Source organism: Drosophila pseudoobscura, chromosome X (genome assembly GCF_009870125.1).
Source record: "Drosophila pseudoobscura strain MV-25-SWS-2005 chromosome X, UCI_Dpse_MV25, whole genome shotgun sequence".
NCBI classification, from domain to species: domain Eukaryota; kingdom Metazoa; phylum Arthropoda; class Insecta; order Diptera; family Drosophilidae; genus Drosophila; species Drosophila pseudoobscura.
The window spans coordinates 1,226,842-1,245,936 of NC_046683.1; the positions used below are offsets into that span (position 1 = coordinate 1,226,842).

Genomic DNA, 19,095 nt, shown 5'->3' on the forward strand with positions numbered 1-19,095 from the left:
ATCGATGGAATTTACCCCCAACATACATATATAGAAAAATTTACTTTAAAATAGGTTTCTAAATTGTATTGAAAAATGTTTGAAATAACCATGAAATTTGTAGTAAAATTCATTATTATTGTAACTCTTTTTTTTTGTTTTTCGATTTAGGTTCTCAATTCTGTGAAAGTTCCAATAAAATGAATCCAAATTAATTCACACACATATGTACATATGCTCATATGGATACATATATATGAACATCTCTTTTCCTTAATTCCTTTCGAGAGCTACACATTCCAGGACTCGCTCCCTCCTCTCTCTCTCTCTCTTTCTCTCTCTCTCTTTGTCTGCCTCTTGAAATGTTTTGTGAGAATCAACTTTCATAATTAAATGGCAAGTCCGAGCCACCTATTAGAAGTGGCCCTGTGTGTGTGCACCACTTGCCACCTCTTGGCCCCGACACCAGCACCAGCACGGGCACCAGCACGGGCACGGGCACGGGCACACAGCGCGTCCCGCGTCCCGCACATGCATGCATAAAACAATTTAACACTTAACGTGGCCAGGAGCTGAAATAAAAAGCGCATAACTCATGCGAGAAGTCGACGGGGCAGCAGCGACGACGGTGCCATAAATTTCAAAAACAGCTACAAAACAGGAAGCAGCCGGCAGAGCAACAACAAGAGCCAGAGGAACGGGAGGAACGGCAGAAACGGGAAGAACGGCAGGAACAAGTGGGAGCAGGAGGAGGAACAGGAACAAGAGCAGCAGCAGCAGCCAGAGGAACGGAACGGAACAGAACAGGAACTGGAGGAGCAACAAGAACAAGAACAACTCGAGTGGAATGTACAGCAGAAAATGGCGGAGACTGAAGCCATGGAACAGGGTGCACCAACGGTACATGAAACCAGGGGGTAAGGCACTCACGAAAATTAAGAACAATATTAATATGGGAGACCCTACCTTCATTATTGCACATACCTTGGGAGGGGGTGATGGGGTGACGGGGGGAGAATCTGGCCAGCAATGGACTGCAAAAATATTAACTACCTTTTAGCGCAAAAAGCGGGCCAAGCTGACGTCAAGTTTTGTAGAAAATTATGTTTTACAATGCGAAAATTGAATTTCAGTTTATTGTTTTTCGTTTCTCGCTGCTGCTGCTGCTGCTGCTGCTGTTGTTGCTCCTTCGCTTCGCTTCGCTTTTTCTCATTTTTGTTTTACGATTAACTGTTAAATGCAGCCCAGCCCCAGCCCCAGCCCCAGCCACGACTTCTGCGTGTATCGCTCGTGTGTGTCCACCCCACCCCATCCCTTTGCTGTTGCAAGTCAACGACTTGGCCATGTGTGTGGGCTTGTTCGTTTTGGCCAACATGCAATTCCGAGTAAAAGGAACATTTGGAGCCTGCCAAATTGAACGGAAATATTTACGGGGCATCGGCGTGGGGGAGGCAGTAGGAAACGATGGCAGAGTATGTGCCTGGCCACCCAGGGAAGTGGCGCGGAGATCTCTTATTGGATAATCGCACGAAGAGAGCGTCTATCCTTCCCTGGCAGACAGTCGCGGCAGCGCAAAAATCGCTGCAAGAGCCACCGTCCGATGATCGCGTCATGCTTGCACAGCCGAGGCTTCTCTTCTGGCTGGAGAGAGCGGCATGCTGGCTCAGCCGAGGCCTACCGATGGCTAAAGAGAGTGAATGCTTTGCGCTGTTTCGGCTACTCTCTTCGTTGATTACGGTTCGACAACTCTCTTTCGTTGGTGTTGCTTCGGTTACTCTCTTTTCAATATCTACATATGTATGTACATATGTATGTAGGTGCACTGGCTCGTTCGCCCTCGTCTCTGTCTCTCACTTTTACATACTTTTCGGCTGGAAATATATTTTACTGTAAAAAAAATAACATAAATAATAATAATAAAAAAAAATAAACATTAGGAACTACTGCCACCGACACAGATCTCTTTGTCGGCTCCGGTCTCGTCTCCGGTCCCGAGTGCGACTGGCGCCCCTCCGCCAACCGCTCGTCCAGAGGCGCAGCATGAGCTGACCTGGACCATTCTTCTTCTGGCCAGAGGCGGAGGTGGAGTCCACCTGCCGCCCCACGCCGCTCAGCCAACCACCCAGCCGCCGCTGTACGTAGGGCTGCTGGGAGGCGGTCGTGAAGTAGAAGCTCCCCTGCGCCCTCCTCTGCGAGTGGATGCCGAAACGGGCCCGTCGGTTCTGGTCGCAATATCCGGCGGCGAACTCCCGGTAGCTGCCGCACTCGTAGCCCACGAAGGGGTACTGCGGGTCCATCGACTGTCGGAAAAAGATGGCAGCCGCTGAATGGCTGCAGGCAATGGGATCTGAAAGAAAAAACAGTCAATGTTTCTTGTTGGAAGAATCAAAGGATCTGCCACCCACTTGTGTTCTGCATGTCGCGGAGATTCATGAACATCTTGCAGTTCGTCTGCGGTGCCCGGCCACCGTTCGGATAGAAGTCGGCATGCCCGCACTTGAGGCTCGTCCCCAAGGAGCCGCCGGAGGTGTGCAGCACCTGCACGAACTTGGCGTCGCTGGGGTCCAGCCGGTACTTGGGCGAGACCTCGGCGGGCAGCGAGAAGAGCGGTCCGGCCGGATCCAGGCCGATGATCTGCTCCACCTGGCCCTCGAGCACCGCTCCGGCATAGCCGGCTGCGTGGGCCCCCAGACTGTAGCCGGCCAGGGTAACGTTGCTGCGATGGAACTGGCTGGGACGCAGCTCCTCCAGGGCCATGATGATCCCGGCCACCGTGAGGCCCACATCGAAGATGGACATAGAAGCGGTCTTGTAGTCGTTCTGCGACAGATTGCCCCAGTCCACGACGCACACGTTGTAGCTGGCATCAAATAGGGTCCATGCTGGTGGTGGGGAGAAGGGGAAGGAGAACGGAGAGTGAGGGAGTCACAATCAAGGGTGGGGGGAACGCTCTCGAATTGCTTACTCAGCAACAGCTCCTGCACCCAGTCCTTGCTGCCTTTGTCGTTCCAGCCATGCAGGAAGAGGGCCAGCTTCTTGGAGGCATCCAGCTGTCGGAAGCCCCGAAGATCCCCCAACTGCAGAAGGAAGTGCACCTCGTTGCCAAAGTCCCTGTCCGAACTGGCGGGGAGGGGGGAAAGTGTGCAAAGGGTGCGAAAATCAGTCATCAATCACGGCCCTTGCCCCTGTCCCGGCCCCTTTTACGACTTACATGGTGCGGCATTCAAAGACAATGCCATGATTGAGATGGGCCCGCTCCAGGCTGTTCCGCAGCATGGTCTCCTGCAGATAGCGGAAGGTTTTCATCATGATGCTGTGGCGGTGGAGGCCCTGCACAGCAATGCCATCGCCGAGGAGCAGCAGGCCGGCGAGGAGCAGCACCAGAGGAGGCGGCAAGGTCTGCCGGCGGAACACGTGACACGTGCCAGGCATGCAATCTTTATATATTTATACAGATCCAAATACGAAAACACAGATGAATTTCCAATTTCAGAGAGACAGAGAGAGAGAGGAGAGAGACCGCTTGGTTTGCCACTTGGCTGGCTACTGAAGAACCCGAGCAGCCACCAGCCTCCAGCCAGCAGCCACCAGCCAGCAGAGCCCCGATCATCAAGATGATGATGATGACGACGATCATCCCATCCCGTTCCGTATGATGATGATGACGATGTAGCAGATGATGCTGACGCTGATGCTGATGACCCTCTGTGGCGGCAGCTTCGTTCTTGGCTCCCTTTTGTGTGTGTTTGCACAAGTGAAAGTACAACAAGAAAGATGGTATGCCGCTGTGGATCGAAGCCATAGATACTCTAACAGATCGTGCAACCGATGGTACTCTCTGCAAGGGCATCACATCACAAAGCTTGTAACAACTCTTCTACTCCGACTTCGATTTCGATTTCTTTGGGGTCTCTCTCCCGCCACTCCACCACTCCACCACTCCATTGATCTTGACATAGAAGCAAAACGGTAGCTCACAAGCTCAATTTTGAAGTGTCATGGGCTGTTTCTAGTTTCTAGTTTACAGCTGGGCAAACTCCAACCAGAGATCGCATCGATAATAAAACCAACATAGTAATATGTTCGCCGCAGTACAAGGCAGCACTACGCATTCCCGGCGCGATCGATCGTAAATGTAGTATAGTATATTCTTATTAGTGGAACCATAAACTATGCAGGGCTGGCCGTCTGTCGCTTTCATAATGCACTGCGAGAAATCCCTCTATACAACGTGGAATCTAAAGTTTGTTATTCTCTCAATATTAGAATATATATATCCATATCTAAGATATACCAATAAACATTCAAAATCCTCAAACCCAAACAGTTTCTCGCAGTATATGACCGAAAATCACAGAAACTTACAAACTTTGACCTAAAAATGCTTTTTTATGTGGCGCCCATAAAAATGTTCAGCTTACAGCAGATTAACCATAAAATCATCTATTTTTTTTATCACCCTCTCCCCCTCTCTGCCTCTCTCTCGGTATCGCTGTTTCTCTAGAGCAAAGCTTTCTACACCAAAATGTGTTGAAATGCAGACAAAAAGAGAAGAAAAAGAGCAGAGAAATGTGGCAATAGGAGTAGGAAGAGTGTGGCTTACGCTAATGATGGCTAAGTAAAGTGCCAAATGAATTTCGTTTCATATTTCCACCAGCTTCCCCCAAGCACCAGTCCCCCCTGTTCCACCACTCCGATCTTCTGTTCTGTTGTCTTCGTCTTTTGGCAGTCCATGAATTTGCATATCTATCTGTATCTCTGTATCGCTGTATCTGTATCTCTGTGTGTGCACCTGTATCTTCTATCGGTGTCTCTATCTGTCTATTTCTGTCTATCTTTCTTGTGTTTTGGTCTGGCCTCAATGTCAACTTTATGTTCGGCAAGAATTTCGATATCAATCAAGCCGCAGAGCGAGACGGAGACAAAGAAAGAGAGGTAGATAGGGACAGGGGGAGCAGAGTGCTGCAAAGACACAATCCCCGCTTGGGGAATATATGCGAATAAATGTTGAGCTCTGCTTGGAAATTGCATTACAAAAGACAGAAAGATTAATCGGTGCTTTCTGAGCGTGACTATCGATTAGCTCTATTCAGGCGACTAATAATCCCAAAAAGCCATCAATCCCGTATAGAATAGAAGTGTTCTGAAGGCAAGATGATAGATCGTCTAGTCATTAGCTTGTGCCAAAAAAAATCTCTGTAATCGTTGCGCCAAACAATCGCAAAATCTATTAATATTTCGGATTTTATCGTTAGCATTTTGGAATCCCTAGCGACTCTACTTGTCACTTATGCGAACTTTGTTATACGGCTGAAAGGGTTATCTTTCTTTACCATTCAGACGAGCAAAGCGTGTAGCCTGCTCCAAGAATGATTTTGCCCAGAGTAAGTGCCTTATGTTGGACAGTTTTCGGGTTAAGCCAGTTAGAACTTCTATTGATGATACACCGATCCCGGACCAAATCGGATTGCCCGCTAAACTTGTTGCATACTTAAAGGCGGCGGCCCTCTTTAAGCCATTTGTGTGGCAACAATCGAGTGTGCATTACGCATACGCCGCATGGTGCGGGTGCGGGTGCGGGTGCGGCTGCGGATTCATTAAATGTTATAAACTCATTAAGGCCTTTTTGTCTACGCGAATGGATGGGTGTATCGGTGTATCGGTGGAGAGGATGGACTGGGTGGAGTGGATTTTGTGGGTTTTGCTGTAATAACCGCAGAACATCTGCGAGGCCGCAGACAAAACCCCCACAGAACATATACATGTGTACACACACTCACACGCATAGAATACTCACAGACATACACACTGGCAAGTGGAAATCTTTGTGCAGAATTAATTAAGTAAACAATACGAAAATTGTGGAAATTGCTTTGAATGCGTCCCCAAACGATACACAAACACAGATGCAGAGACACTCTCTGACACAAGGATAACCGCACATAGGCACATACACATATGCAAAAGTTATTGCCAGCAGCTGTTGTTGTTGTTGTTGTTGTTGCTGTTACACATTATTATTATGATGCTGCTTAATAGGCAAACGACGAGTGTAGCCAAGGGGTATACCCCAATGCAAGAGACGGGACGGAGGGACAGGGACCACTCCCCCCACCTCCACAGCCAGCATCGCATTGTCTGTGGCAACAATTAAGCTGTACTTTCGCCTTAATGATAGAGAGACACATGAAGAAAATGGCCAGAACAAAAGGCAAGGAGGCCGTGTCTCAAGACTCTGAAGGGACTGACAAGGCAAGGAGCACCCAGAAAACCAAGGGAATGAAAACGAGCAGGCCAAACAGAGGCGAGGAAATGAAAAGAAAGTAAAGTAAAGGAAGTGAAATGAAATGAAATGAAAAGGGAAGGAAAGGAGAGGAAAGGAAAAGTTGGAGCCCCCCAACCCACCAACCCCCATCTGTCGGGGGAAAACTTTTGATCATTCATGAATAATAAATGGGGATAAGCGAGTGAGTGAAAAGAACACCACCGCCGATTCGCTTAAGATTCATAATTAATTCATAATTGTATGCCAGAGATTCATTCCAGAGAATCTTCACCGCCCTGCAGATACTTTTCATTTTTAAGCTCTCTACGAGTATGATCTTTTGCATAGTGAGATGCCCCCTCATCCACTCACCCTCTCATTCGCTCCAGCCAGACGCCAGTACGGCAGTACGCCCCCGCGTTGAGTGGAGTTCAGGGTTCACATGTCACGCGATTCCTTTCGATTGCCAGCTTCAGAAAGGCGTATAAAGGGCGTGGCTGCAGCATTGACTTTCGATTTGTGGCTGCTACTGCTGCTGCTACTGCTGCTGTTGTTTCGAAAGGAAACTATTTTACCGCTCAATTGATTTTGCAATTTATTTGCGCGCATTATGCGAACGGCACATGGCAGGGGGAAGGGCGGGGGGAAGAGTAAGGCTGAGGATACCGACACATACACACACACGTGTCGTGGGCCTTGGCAAAAGGATACACGGATACATTCTATAGCCAGAAAAGGGGTGGCATTTTCAATTCTATTTACTCCCAATAATCATCATCAATGTCAGTTTCGCTGGCACTAAAATACAAAATAAAAATAAAACTAAACCAAGCAAACAATTTTTGTTCCCTTACACTTCACTTTCTTCTTCGCTCTGTTGTGTTCCTGGGAAAAGTAACGAAACGTCAACAGGATCATTGGCAGCATTGGCAGCACTGTCACACACACAGCAACACAGCAATGCTTCCAAGAGGGTGGAGCGGAGTGGAGTGCGGGGTGGCACAATGGCAGAAGGCAGAAGCCAGAAGGCAGAAGGCAGAACAGGGAGACAAACGCATTGAGAGTTGATGTTTATATCGATTGCTGGCAATTTCGTGAATTACACCAGACAAACACTTGCCAGAAAAGCAGCTAGAGAGAGAGAGAGAGGGAGAGTGAGAGACAAAGGCAGCGACGGCAACAAAGAAGGAGGGAACAAGAGGCAGTGCTCCTGGCAAAAAAGAGAAAGAGCGACCGACACACACCATTCAGTTATATTCGCATGGGGGACACACTTGAGACACGTCGTCAGCGACGTGAGCATGTTGCTCCATTCCATTCCCTAACTCTCCTCCTCGTTGTTGTTGTTGTTGTTGAAACTACCGTTGTTGCCATGTCGCTGGCGTTTGTTGAATTGCTCCTTCCATGCGCTGTAGTGGAGTGGTTTTGGAGGACAAGTATCGTCGGGGTCACCAATTCAGCAGTCACCAGTCAGCAGTCACACTATGTTCTCTCCCCTCTCCCTCTCTCCCTCTCTCTCTCTCTCTTCACCGTGAGCATTCACGTTACTGTCACACACAGACAGAGAGACGTAGAAGACAACATAGCGGGGCGGTAATCACAATACAGAAGTGTCTATCCCTGGGCACAGGCGACAAATGCTACCATATCGAGGGGGTCTTAAATATTTTTTTCAATTAAATATTGGGTTTTTTAATATAATATTTTCATTACATATTTCCATTCTCGGGGAAAATCCTTGGAATAAAGACTTCTAAATCGAATCGTAACTATTCGATTCTCTGAGATTTTGTTCTCTGTGCGTGAATTTGTTGTTTCAGCTGCTTCGCTTTCGACCAGTTTTGTCGCCTGTTGCATGCCCCTGCTCTACTGCTCTACTGCTCTGCTTGTTCTTGTTGTTGGTGCGGAGGAATGGCAGATTCTACGCCCGATGCCTCCTGGATACTTGACTCTTCTCTAGTTCTCTGCTCGTTCACGTCCCAGCTTCACGCACACACGCAGGGACCAAAACTAAAACAACAAATTACGTTAAATCAGTTTTTGTTCTTGCTTTTTTGTATGTATGTCCTTTATCTTTATCCCCCCCCCGCCCCAACCCCCACCATTTCCACCATCCGACCCTTCTACGTTATTTGTCGTTGGTCGTTGTTGTTTTTTTACGCTGACGCAAGAAAGTGTTGCATACTTTTCGGCGGGCATTCGTTTTTATGCGCACGTTTCACGTGGCAGCAGCCAAGTCCTGTTATGTGCTTGATTGAAGTTTGTCTCAGCTTCCGTTTCCGCTTTATGTTTTTTCGTTTCCGCTGCAGCTCTCTTAAAGTGAAGAACTGCCACGAGCCATTGAAAAATATATACCCCGAAATATTGTACCCAAACAAAAAAAAAAAAAAGGAAAGAAGGAAAAACGGAAAAACCTGGGCGGGAACATTATGATTGCTTACATCATAAAGAGTACTATATTTTGTGGTGGAGTCTGGGGCAGCTTAGCGACAAATCCGCTTGTCGGGCAACACACACACACTCAAATGTAGATACAAATAAACATTAACAACAACAACAACAACGGCAAGCATGGCGGACAAACGGCGGCTGCATGGTGGGTGTGGGTTTGTGGGGGGGGCAGGGCCACGGGGCAGGGAAGGGCATGTAAGCAGCTCACGCGCTAAGCTCGAATAATTTGCACAAAAATACACAAACACTCGCATAACATGCTTAAAAATAGATTACAATGGTATAAAGTTAACAATGCCACACACACACACACACACAGGGAGAACATGCCACGCCTACCTCCTACCCTCGCCCTCCCCAGTTTCTGCCGCTTACATAAGCAAAAAGTGAATAGGGGGGATTGGGGGATTGTAAATTCACTCGCGGGTCGCAGAACGCGCTAAAAACGCAAACAAAAATTTGCAGCTTTCTATCGCATAAATAAAGTTTAAAATAAAGTGCGAATGAAGAAGAACTGCGAGGGGGTCATGGGGGAGGGAACCGCAAAGTTCACACGCAAAGGCATGCGGCACGCCCCCAAACAAACGTCATTTAAAAGTTATTTGGACGCTAGTTGGTGTTTATGTAAAAGTAGCTCGACGTTGCCCCAGGCCCCAGGCCCCACACACCACCAGCAGCAGCAGCAGCCGCAGAACAAGAAAGCTCGGTAAATGGCAAATTGGGAAATGGGAAATCGGGAAATGGATTTTTATCGCATATCTAGGTACCCTTATAGAGGGTCTAGAAAGTACGTTGGATTCAATTTGATTTAATAGAATCATTTTTAAACAGAATTTGAATTAAAAACACTTTGAAATTGGCGATTTATGATACAAATTAAGATTAAAACAAGACGACTCGCGGCCATATACACATATATCAGAATATATATACATATGTACATATACATATTTTGAAGCATTTAATTAAAGTACCAAATAATGACAAAAATTAAAGAAGATATATTTAAATAATACATTATTATTTTATAATCTAAAATAAGATTAAAAGTCATTGAAAAAAATATGTTTTATTTAAACAGATTTGTTTGATAAAACATATAAATTAAATTATGAATTAATGACAAAAATTCAACAAAAATATATTTAAGTGCAAATTTTAAAATTCTTATAATTAATTAGTAAATCTGAAATAAAATAGTAAAATAAATTCATTGATAAAAAATTGAAAAATCGCAATATTAATGATAAATATTATTAATTTTTATTATGTTATATTTTATTATTACTTTATTTTGATAATTTATTTTTCATGTTATCTAAATATGGCATAGGTTTTATTAATTAATTTAAAAAATATATCTTATATACATAGCTACAAAATATAATAGTTTTGTCACAGAAAAGTTACCATAATTAATATATGTATTATATGCTTATTGCCAAAGATTCTGGCATTTAGCTGCAGTTGGATAAAACCATCATACCCCACAGATAGAGTACAGACCAAGAGCACGGGTTGGATAGACCCGAAACGGGGGGCGAAAAAAGAAGAAGGCAACTTCTGCTTTGGGGTTTTGTTTAAACAAACACACACATACCAGCATGCCATTCTTACATTGAGTAACACACAGCCACACAGCCACACATACACCCATACACCCATACATATAATCATTCACACTAGCGGCACGCGAATGAGCACGCACATACAATGAACTAAACGCTACGTGCTGATTACTGCTAACGCAAGGATTTTCCCAACGCACTAACACACACACACATACACACCTTCTATACAGCTGTATGTGCAGCAGGAGTCAGCCTGAGGACAGCATCAGAGCAACAAAGCAATTTGCAGTCGAGTGCCAGCGAATGGTGGAATATATCCCATATGTAGGCAGACAGAAAATGCAGACCCGGTGGATACCCTGGACGAAAGAGCAGAGGTAATACGAAAAAGTTGCATATCCCATAAAAACTCATATATGTTAATCTGTATACAATTTATTTGGATAGCAGTTCCACTTTCCAGTTAGACAAAAGTTCTCTTCGTACTTTGTGCTTGGTGAATAAAAAACCATTTGTCACGGTAGTAAGTACCATACAATTATCAACGCCACGGGGCCAAGAAGTACAGGGTACGACAAAAAGGCGTCGCCAGAAATTACTGCAGGTCTTTATTGTTAGTTTAGTAGTTGTTTGCCGAGCATTTCACACGCGACACACACACACACACACACAAAACAGCCAACAACCAAACAACGAAGCAAACAACCAAGCAAACAACCAAGCAAACACGCACACTAACCCACAGAGCAAGCACTGTGGGCGGGGGGGATGGGGAGGATGGGGAAGGGTTGGACAGCGCTTGGCAAAATATTTAGCATGTGTGTAAGTTTTAATACCGCTCTCTGTCCGCTCACCTTTAGGCAAATTTTTGGGATTTGAAAAATCAACAAAAACACTCACACACACAAGCAAACAGAGAGGAAAAACCACAGAGAAAACAAAGCAAAATGAAAAAAAAAAACATTTGTAGTGTATGTGGTGTCTTAGGTAGAGGAAAATGGGTCAAATGGAGATTTCTTTTCGAGGAAAACTTACAAAAGACAACTTGCTTAGTGCCAGAATCGAAGCGCACCTTTTGCCTTTGGAATCTTTGTGGATGGATCTATGGTCTATGATGTCCTTAGTGGCCAAAGCGGATCATCAGAAGTAATTTACTTTCATAGGTAATGGCATACGAGCACTAACCATATTAGCCCTGTTTTTAGCAGGCCTTAAGAGGAAAAGTGACCTCTGCGATAGGCTTTAAGATACATAGAAATGTATCTCAAATTCGCAGTGATTATGTTTTAATATTGGCTTTTTTTGGGTATCAGTTTGCATTTAAGGCCCAAAATGAATGTTCGTCCAAGGCAGATGGCAGCATGAATGTTTATAGTTTATGCATGTACATATATGAATGTGTATGTTGTGTGTGGGTGTGTGTGTTCTATCAATATGTAATGTCACTTGAAATCACTTAAATGAGCCTTCCAGACACACACAAGCGGCAGACAAAAGCTTAGACCCCATTCGACAGACACAATTGTCTCCCTCTCTCTCTGCCTCTCTCTCTCTCTCTCTTTGTCTCTATGTTGTCCTTAATATTAAGGCTTATAAATCACACATAGACGTAAATATATACACACACATGCAAGAAACATTCTGTTTGCCTTTTGATGTTTTTGGCATTTAATTTGTCAGTTTTTGGCGCCTCTGAAAGGCTGTGGCACGTCAGGCAGCAGAGGATTGCCAGAGGGATGGCCAACACACATTAATTGGTAATTTGATACAATTTGCATTGCCTAGTTGCTGGAATTATTTTAATTGGCTGTAATTTTATGGCTCGCAACGCAGAGGCCAAGAGAACCGCAGGCTAAAAACTTAACAAGCCCCACATGCTGCCACACGCACAGTACTCCCCCCACTCCCCCCACTCTCTCTGTGCGTCCCTCTCGCTCTGTGTGTATCCAATTTCGATTTTGCAGATTGAACCCAAAAGAGCAGCAGAATGCAGCAGCAGCAGCAGCATTGGCTTCCATTCGAAATTGGGTTTGAAATTTGGGCTTTATTGGGGCTTCCTTGTGTCCTGATTTCGTCTGGCTAATCCTTCGATTTTGAAAGGTATCCGCTTGAAAATGGCCAAAGTCTCTTCCTCATTCAGCTTTGAGCAGCTATGAAATCTGAGACAAGGTATCTCATAGAGACCAATGAGAGAAGTGTTCAAATGATTTGAGTGCTCTATTGATATTTGTATCTTAAAGACAATGCAATGACAATCGGAGTGGTATCGTTTTTCTTGGTAATTTTTCAGTTGTTTTCATTCGCATTTTCAGTCTTGCTTCTCGCTCCACTCTATGCTCGTCTGTGGAGGGAGGGATGCAGGAGGGTGGGGCTTATCCAATCATGGTCAAAACTGTTGCATACTTCTAGGCCTCCGATCCCTCGTTTGTTTGTCGCTGTGTCGCTCTCCTTTCGTGCGTCGACAAGCGAGCAATTAGCTGCCATTCATTCCCCGTCTCTGCCCCGTGCAGAAGCCAACAATGCATGTGCCACTCTGCCCCACGTTGGTTGATGCTGCGCTACTGCTGTTTGCCCCATTATATCGTCAAACGCCATTGACAGGCATTTAAAAAAGGACTCTCTTCCTCTCTCACTCTCTCTATTTGCATCTGTATGTGTGGCTGAGGCTGAGTCTCAGTCTGTGTGGAATCTGCATTTGAATGGCAGAAATGACTGGGACTGTGATTGATTGATTGGCTGCATGATTTATTGGCTATTTAGTTGGGGACCGGGACCGGGGCCGGGGACGGGGCCCAGCAACAAATTAGCTGCATAAACCAAATTCTAAATGCTGCGTGACCCTCCTACTCCCTCTCCCTATCCCCCTTTCTCTCTGTCTCTGTGTCTGTGTTTTTGTGTGTGTTTGTGTGTGTCTTTAAGCACTTAACAAACTTTTGCGTAGGCAAAGTTTACCCAGCTTTTGGGGGGGCTGGGGTTGGGGGCTGCGGCTGGTGGGCTGTTGCTGGAGCGCGGACCGGTGGGGCACTCTAAACAAGCAATTGCAACTCATTAAGCGTTGACTCTGCCGCAACGTCAAAGTTTTCACCAGGTAACCGCCACAGCGAGTGGCACTACAAAAGTTCCAAAAAATGTATGGACAGACTAGTATGTGGACCGTCCATCGATTGTATTCCACAGCTCTTGCGCCTGGTCATTTAACAATATTCAGCCACTCTCTGGCTGCTCTGGACAGCAATTTTTCCATCAGCTTACATCAGTGAAGTCATCGTCCATCTCTCGTTCGGGAGCGGGGGGCCCAGACAACGAAAAGCAACGTTTTGCTGGGAAAACAAGTTGGTTCTTGCCAATTTTTTTTGTGCCGTCCCCATCGCATCGATGGGGGGGGGGGGGCACCACTAACTAAGCAAACTTTGTGCTCTTCTAGCCATAGGTATCCCTTTCCTTTTCGCTTTCCTCTCCCTTTGGCTCGGCCAGCACAGACCGTGTTTCACTCCACTTTTCGTTGTGTAATTTGCACCTATCGATGCCCGGAAGTTCTTGGGATCGGATCGGAAAAGCGTTGGGAAACGAGTGAACTTTTTTTAATGAAATGCTGAATGATATGGGTGAATGGGTGGGGGTGGGGCGTAGGATGCCAGAGGAGAATCGTTCCGTTTCGATTGTCTATCTGTCTGTCTGTTTGTTTTCTTTTCTTGGGCTGCTTTCTGGCCAATAGACTTCACATTAAATTTCACTAATAAAGCAAACAATGCGTGGCATTCGGCAGTCGGCTTTCGGCGGGGTAGACAACACAGCAGATGAGAAATTGCTCAAGGAAAAAGAGGGAGAGAGCGAGGAGCATCTCCTGCCAGTGGCAGTCGCCTGAATGCTGAGGCAAACGTGCAACACTCATACGTCATGTTGGACGAGATGCGAGTGTGAGTGAATGAGAGACACACAGCAGCAGGATGGAAGCAGAGTGGGAGGGAGAGACACAGACACAGAGAGAGAGGGAGAGAGAGAGACAGAGAGGGGAGGACAGTGGAGGAGACAGAGCGAGACAGCAACGAAACACGCACAATGTAATGGCATTTTTATGTTGCATCACGTACTGGTCATAAGTCATGTTTAGAGCACTGACTGCTGCTGCCACCAGTAGCCCCCGCCACCCTCCTGCCACAGCACCACTCCCACAGTCCCCCACAGCCCCTCTCTGGCAACTCAAATGAACTGTAGCTAAATTGGCCCTGTCCCCGTGGCCATCCCCCGCCCATCTTCCATCCCCCCGGCCGTGTCGCCTGTCCAACTGTCAGTCAGGCAGCGGGGCAGCTTAAACGGATATTACAAGGTGTTGGCCAAACATTGACCGTACATGAGCTTAAAGCAAAATTAACTAACTAACAGAGATGTGCGAAGAGAGCGGGGGGGAAGGAGAGAGCGCAAAGAGAGGGGTGGAAACAGACTGAGGGAGTGGCAGAGTGGGAGAAAATTGCCTTTGCTTTGGACTTAAATGCTGCTTAAGCGAATTTTCTGACCAGCAAAGTCCAAAGCGCGAGCCAGGCGACAGTTTTGTGGCAACAGGAAGGCGGCTGGGAGGGGGATGAAATGTGGATGGGTATAAAGTATAAAGTGTAGAGAGGTCAGGGGTCAACACGCACAAACAATTATTCAAGACATTCAATCAATGACTGCCATTTGCAAATGCACTTTAATTTGATAATAAATAATTGCATAATAATTATTTTTGATAGATTCCCATACAGACTCCTTTTCCTTTTAACTATCGCTGTGCCACATTAAAGACTAGGCAGCTTCTTGGGGCTCGCCCCAACTCGACTCTCAACTAGTACTACAACATAATGTTATGCCCCCCCCTCCCCTCATATCCTCCACACAATTTTCCACCCCTTTGGGCATGGCCTGCCGAGTTTTGATTTATTTTCCTCCAGCATTTAGATACAAAAGCCGCGGGAAGAGGTGCTTGCGAGCCGCTTGCCGTTGATGAGTTGGGTGGATACCGATACGCCCGCCCCCCTACAGGGGGTGCCCGGCTCCAGCTCTAAGCATCTTTTCACTGCACGCAGTGTGGGGGCGTATAGGGGGCGTGGACCAGGGCCAAAATCATAAACCACATGGCTCGACAATTGCGAGAGGGGTTGTGGTTCGACGATAAATAATTTCCATGTTGTTCAGACATTTCCTTCCCCTCCCAAGCCTTCCCAAGCCTTCCCATCGCTGCTCTGCGGTCGTTCTGCGCTCGTTCTTGTTCTTGTTTTTTGTTTCTTTCATAATTCCGGAAGCTTTGATCAGACGTCAGTCAGGCCCTAAGCCTATTGCCGTGAAGCACTCGGGCGCAGCCCTACTGGGCCACGCCCAGCCAGAGCCACCAAAACGTACGCCTACCACTTGAACTTCGAACTCTGGGGCTGGAACTGGAGCTGGAGCCGGAGCTGGGGCTGGGGCTGAGACTCCTTTGGCATGAATACTTTTCTCGTTTCTCATTCTTGCTTTTTATGATTTACGCAGAAGGAATGAATATTCCTTCTTGTTCTGGATATCCCCTTTTGGGTAGGAATGGTAGGGTGTATGCGTTGGATGGATCCTTTGCTACATGTATATCCCTTCCTGTGAATGTGTTCCTGTGCTCCTCTGTTCCCCGTTCATGGCATAAGCAACGGGGTATCCCCATCTTCGGCAGAGACCGTCAGAAAAAATAATATCTCGTTCTCGTTCTCGAACTTTAGTTGCTGGCTCCTTGGGCTTTGGCCCAGAGAACTCTTTGGTCAATTGGACAGCTCCTCCAGCCCCAACGCACACCCCCTTTGTCGGTGTGTTTTTCCAACGGCTTTTGTCTGTTCTGCTCTCGAACTTGAATTTCATTTTGTGGCTCGCTGATTAATGAATTTGATAAAAAGAAATTTCTACATGGCACAGGGCACAGGGCACAAGGCATAGGGCATAAAGCGAAAGGAAGAGATATTCTCTATACACATTTTGCTAATTAACATGAGCTTTTGCTGTATAATGAATACACACACACAGGGATACTATATAATATACTATATTATATGTTATTCCTGGGACATTTTCATTATGAATCAAATGATTTGTGCGCTGCGATAAGCGCACCTTTAGCCAGAGCTCCAGAGTGCCAGAGCTTCACCCAGCTATTGATTCAAGATGAAGTTGGTTTTTTAATTAATTAAGTGGTTAGACGTGGAGGTGGACGTGAATAGAGTGGAGTGGGGACTGTGGCAGGGGCAAGCAGTTGCTGGCTCAGCAAAAAAAATGAGCAGAGCAGAGGCACACTCCTTAGATACGAATCACTTGGCCTCATGGAGCAAATGCTGGTACAACTCCCAGGCAACTCCTTCTGATCAAGTGGGCCCCAAGGAGTCGTAAACATGGCCGGGACTCCAAACGTGTCCACACACACACACAAACGCACACATGGACACTGCCTGTACGTGAGGTGTCGCCCATTTTTGAGTCCAAGCCAAAAAGAAAACTTTTTTTCACGCAGCATAATTTTTTTTGTTTGTTTGCCACCGCACCGCATCGCCCCGCACTCTGGCTGTGGCATGTGCGAAATATAACACTTGTTGGGCTCCAGGCCGCAGGATAAAACGGTCTCCGAGGACACTGCCTGATAAAGCCACTCGTTGTTCTAGTTCTAGTAGATGATTCCTGCTGTTGTACTTCTGAAAGCGAATCGGAAACATTACAGCTACATTCATACCCATATGAGTGCATTCATTGGAGGTCTAGGAATACCCATAACCATACCCATACCCTCTAAGGACTGACAAGGGATGGGACCACCGTTAATGCTACCATAAGGCATTCCTCAGACCCCAAGAAAACCTAGATACTCGTTGGCTAGTACTTGTGTACTGGGAAATTACCATTCAGAATGATTGCTTCCATGGGTTGTCACAACAATTTGCATATGTTCAGACACAGCACACACACACACACACACACACACCACACACACACAGTGGCATTCACCCATTCACCCGGTCATTCGGGCATTCGCAGATTAGTGTCAAGGCAGCAAGCCCCTGCTTAAAATCCAAAATCCGAAATCCTTTTCGATGGTCCTGCATTTGCACGTGTCTTGGACATAAAATTGAAGCTCTACTCTACTCCGAAACTGAAACCCAAACCCAAACGATAGCCAGATATTCGTAAGAGCACCTTTTGGGGTAAGGGGTAAGGGGTCTGAGATCTGGTATCTGGCATCTGGGGTCTGGGCTCTGATGGCAGCTGATTCAGCAGAAGCAGACGAGAGTCATTTGCAGCAATTGCAGAATGTATCTTACGGATGCGAATGTATCTTTTGTGCCCCTATTGAGGCTCCAAGTAATTGTTATGAACTTCATTCCGAATCAGTCGAATGTGTGTGCGTGCCTCGACTGCTGAAAGGAGGGACAGTGGCGACGGCAGTGGCAGTGTCGGTGGCCTTTCAGCAAATTGCTTTGATAATTGTTAACATCTCATGCGCGGCACCTAAGCTCTTCTCTCCCTTCACTCTCTCTCTCTCTCTCTCTGGGTGGGGCGGGGTCTCCAGGGTCCGCCCATGCAACAATGGGCTCCAGTTGGGCTGTTGCATCACTCTGTGTATGTGTCCTGGGCCTGGGACTGAGCCTGGGACTGGGCCTGGGCGTGGCACTTTACACGGCAACTTGTTATTTTGTGGTTGACTAATTGCATGTGTGGCAGAGCCGAGCCACGCACCAAAGGAATTCAAACCGAAATCAGAATCAGGATGGCTGCAAGGCGGAGCAAGGCGGTGCAGGGGGGAACATGGCAACATGAGCATCAGGATCAGGCAACGGCAGCGGCAACAGCCCAACTCCAACTCCAACTCCAGCTCCAGCTCCAAATCCAAACAGGAGCCACTTGCTCCACAGTCCCGACACGAGATTTATGCTGCCAGTGATATGCCCAAACAGGAGGAGTCGCACTGGAACTGGTACTTGCACTGGCCCTACCACTGGTAGATCCGTAGCGCCCATGAGGGGCCCATGAGGGGCCCATGATGTCCGAGTCATAATCCGAGATACACTCGTGCAAAAACCACGATATATTGCGACTATCCATGCACAATAATTGATCCTTTTTCCTAGGGTTTTCGGGAACGAATCGATTCTGCAGACACGTATCTGTTCCTTTATCTATTCCCAAATCCTGCACAATTTCTCTCAGTGCTTAGTGGGGTCCCCCAAAAATGCAATGCGCTTTTCAAAAACCGAGAACTAAATCAACGGCATGCACCCCTCTTTTCCCTACCCCTACCCCATGAACATCCCATCCCCTTTCTCGTCCCATACGATGTTGAACGTTCTGCTAGCTCATATTTCGGAATGGAATGGGGTTTTGGGTGTCACTTCCTGCCATGCCCGGTGTGCAGACAGTGCGTATGCGTGATGCCCGGCCAACCAGGCACCCAGGCACCCAGGCTCTAAAATATACTTTGCATGTGCCTGGGTTATGGCTTTTGCGGTTGCATTTTGCAATTTTGCAAATGATAAAGTGATCCAAGCGAAGTCTACATCCCCCCTTCCCCCATTTCACCGTCCCTTCTGCAGTGGGTGTCAGCGGCAATGGTTCAAGTGGTCACAGCATGACCACCTCCCAAAGATGAATGAGCCATTGGCCACAATGCTGGATGCTGGATGTTGGATGCTGGCTGCTGGCTGCTGGATGTTGGATGGAAACTGTTGCTACACGACGATGACTGCAGTTGAAGTTGGGGCTCGTTGGGGGGGCATGCAGCGTGTAGAAGGCCAAGGCATGTTTCCGTTGGGATGCTGATGCTGGTGCTGGTGCTGGGGCACAAACACC

General features: G+C 46.9%; 1 protein-coding gene across 1 annotated transcript; it reads right to left on the reverse strand.

Annotated features, from left to right (window-relative positions):
- Positions 1-1,917: 1,917 nt before the first annotated feature.
- LOC4814312 (pancreatic lipase-related protein 2) lies at positions 1,918-3,610 on the reverse strand. Its single transcript, XM_001354371.3, has 4 exons — positions 3,191-3,610; positions 2,945-3,099; positions 2,385-2,861; positions 1,918-2,326 (listed from the first exon to the last, which is right to left on the reverse strand). The coding sequence occupies exons 1-4, from the start codon at positions 3,409-3,411 to the stop codon at positions 1,920-1,922; spliced, it is 1,260 nt and encodes a 419-aa protein (XP_001354407.3). The 5' UTR covers positions 3,412-3,610; the 3' UTR covers positions 1,918-1,919.
- Between the last annotated feature and the right edge of the window lie 15,485 nt (positions 3,611-19,095).

Excerpts from the sequence above, each read along its gene's own strand:
- LOC4814312 (XM_001354371.3), bottom strand. The coding sequence starts at position 3,411 with ATGCCTGGCACGTGTCACGTGTTCCGCCGGCAGACCTTGCCGCCTCCT. Across the intron at positions 2,862-2,944 it reads GGTGCAGGAGCTGTTGCTGA|CATGGACCCTATTTGATGCC; the intron begins GTAAGCAATTCG and ends CCCCACCACCAG. Across the intron at positions 2,327-2,384 it reads CCGCGACATGCAGAACACAA|ATCCCATTGCCTGCAGCCAT; the intron begins GTGGGTGGCAGA and ends TTTTTCTTTCAG.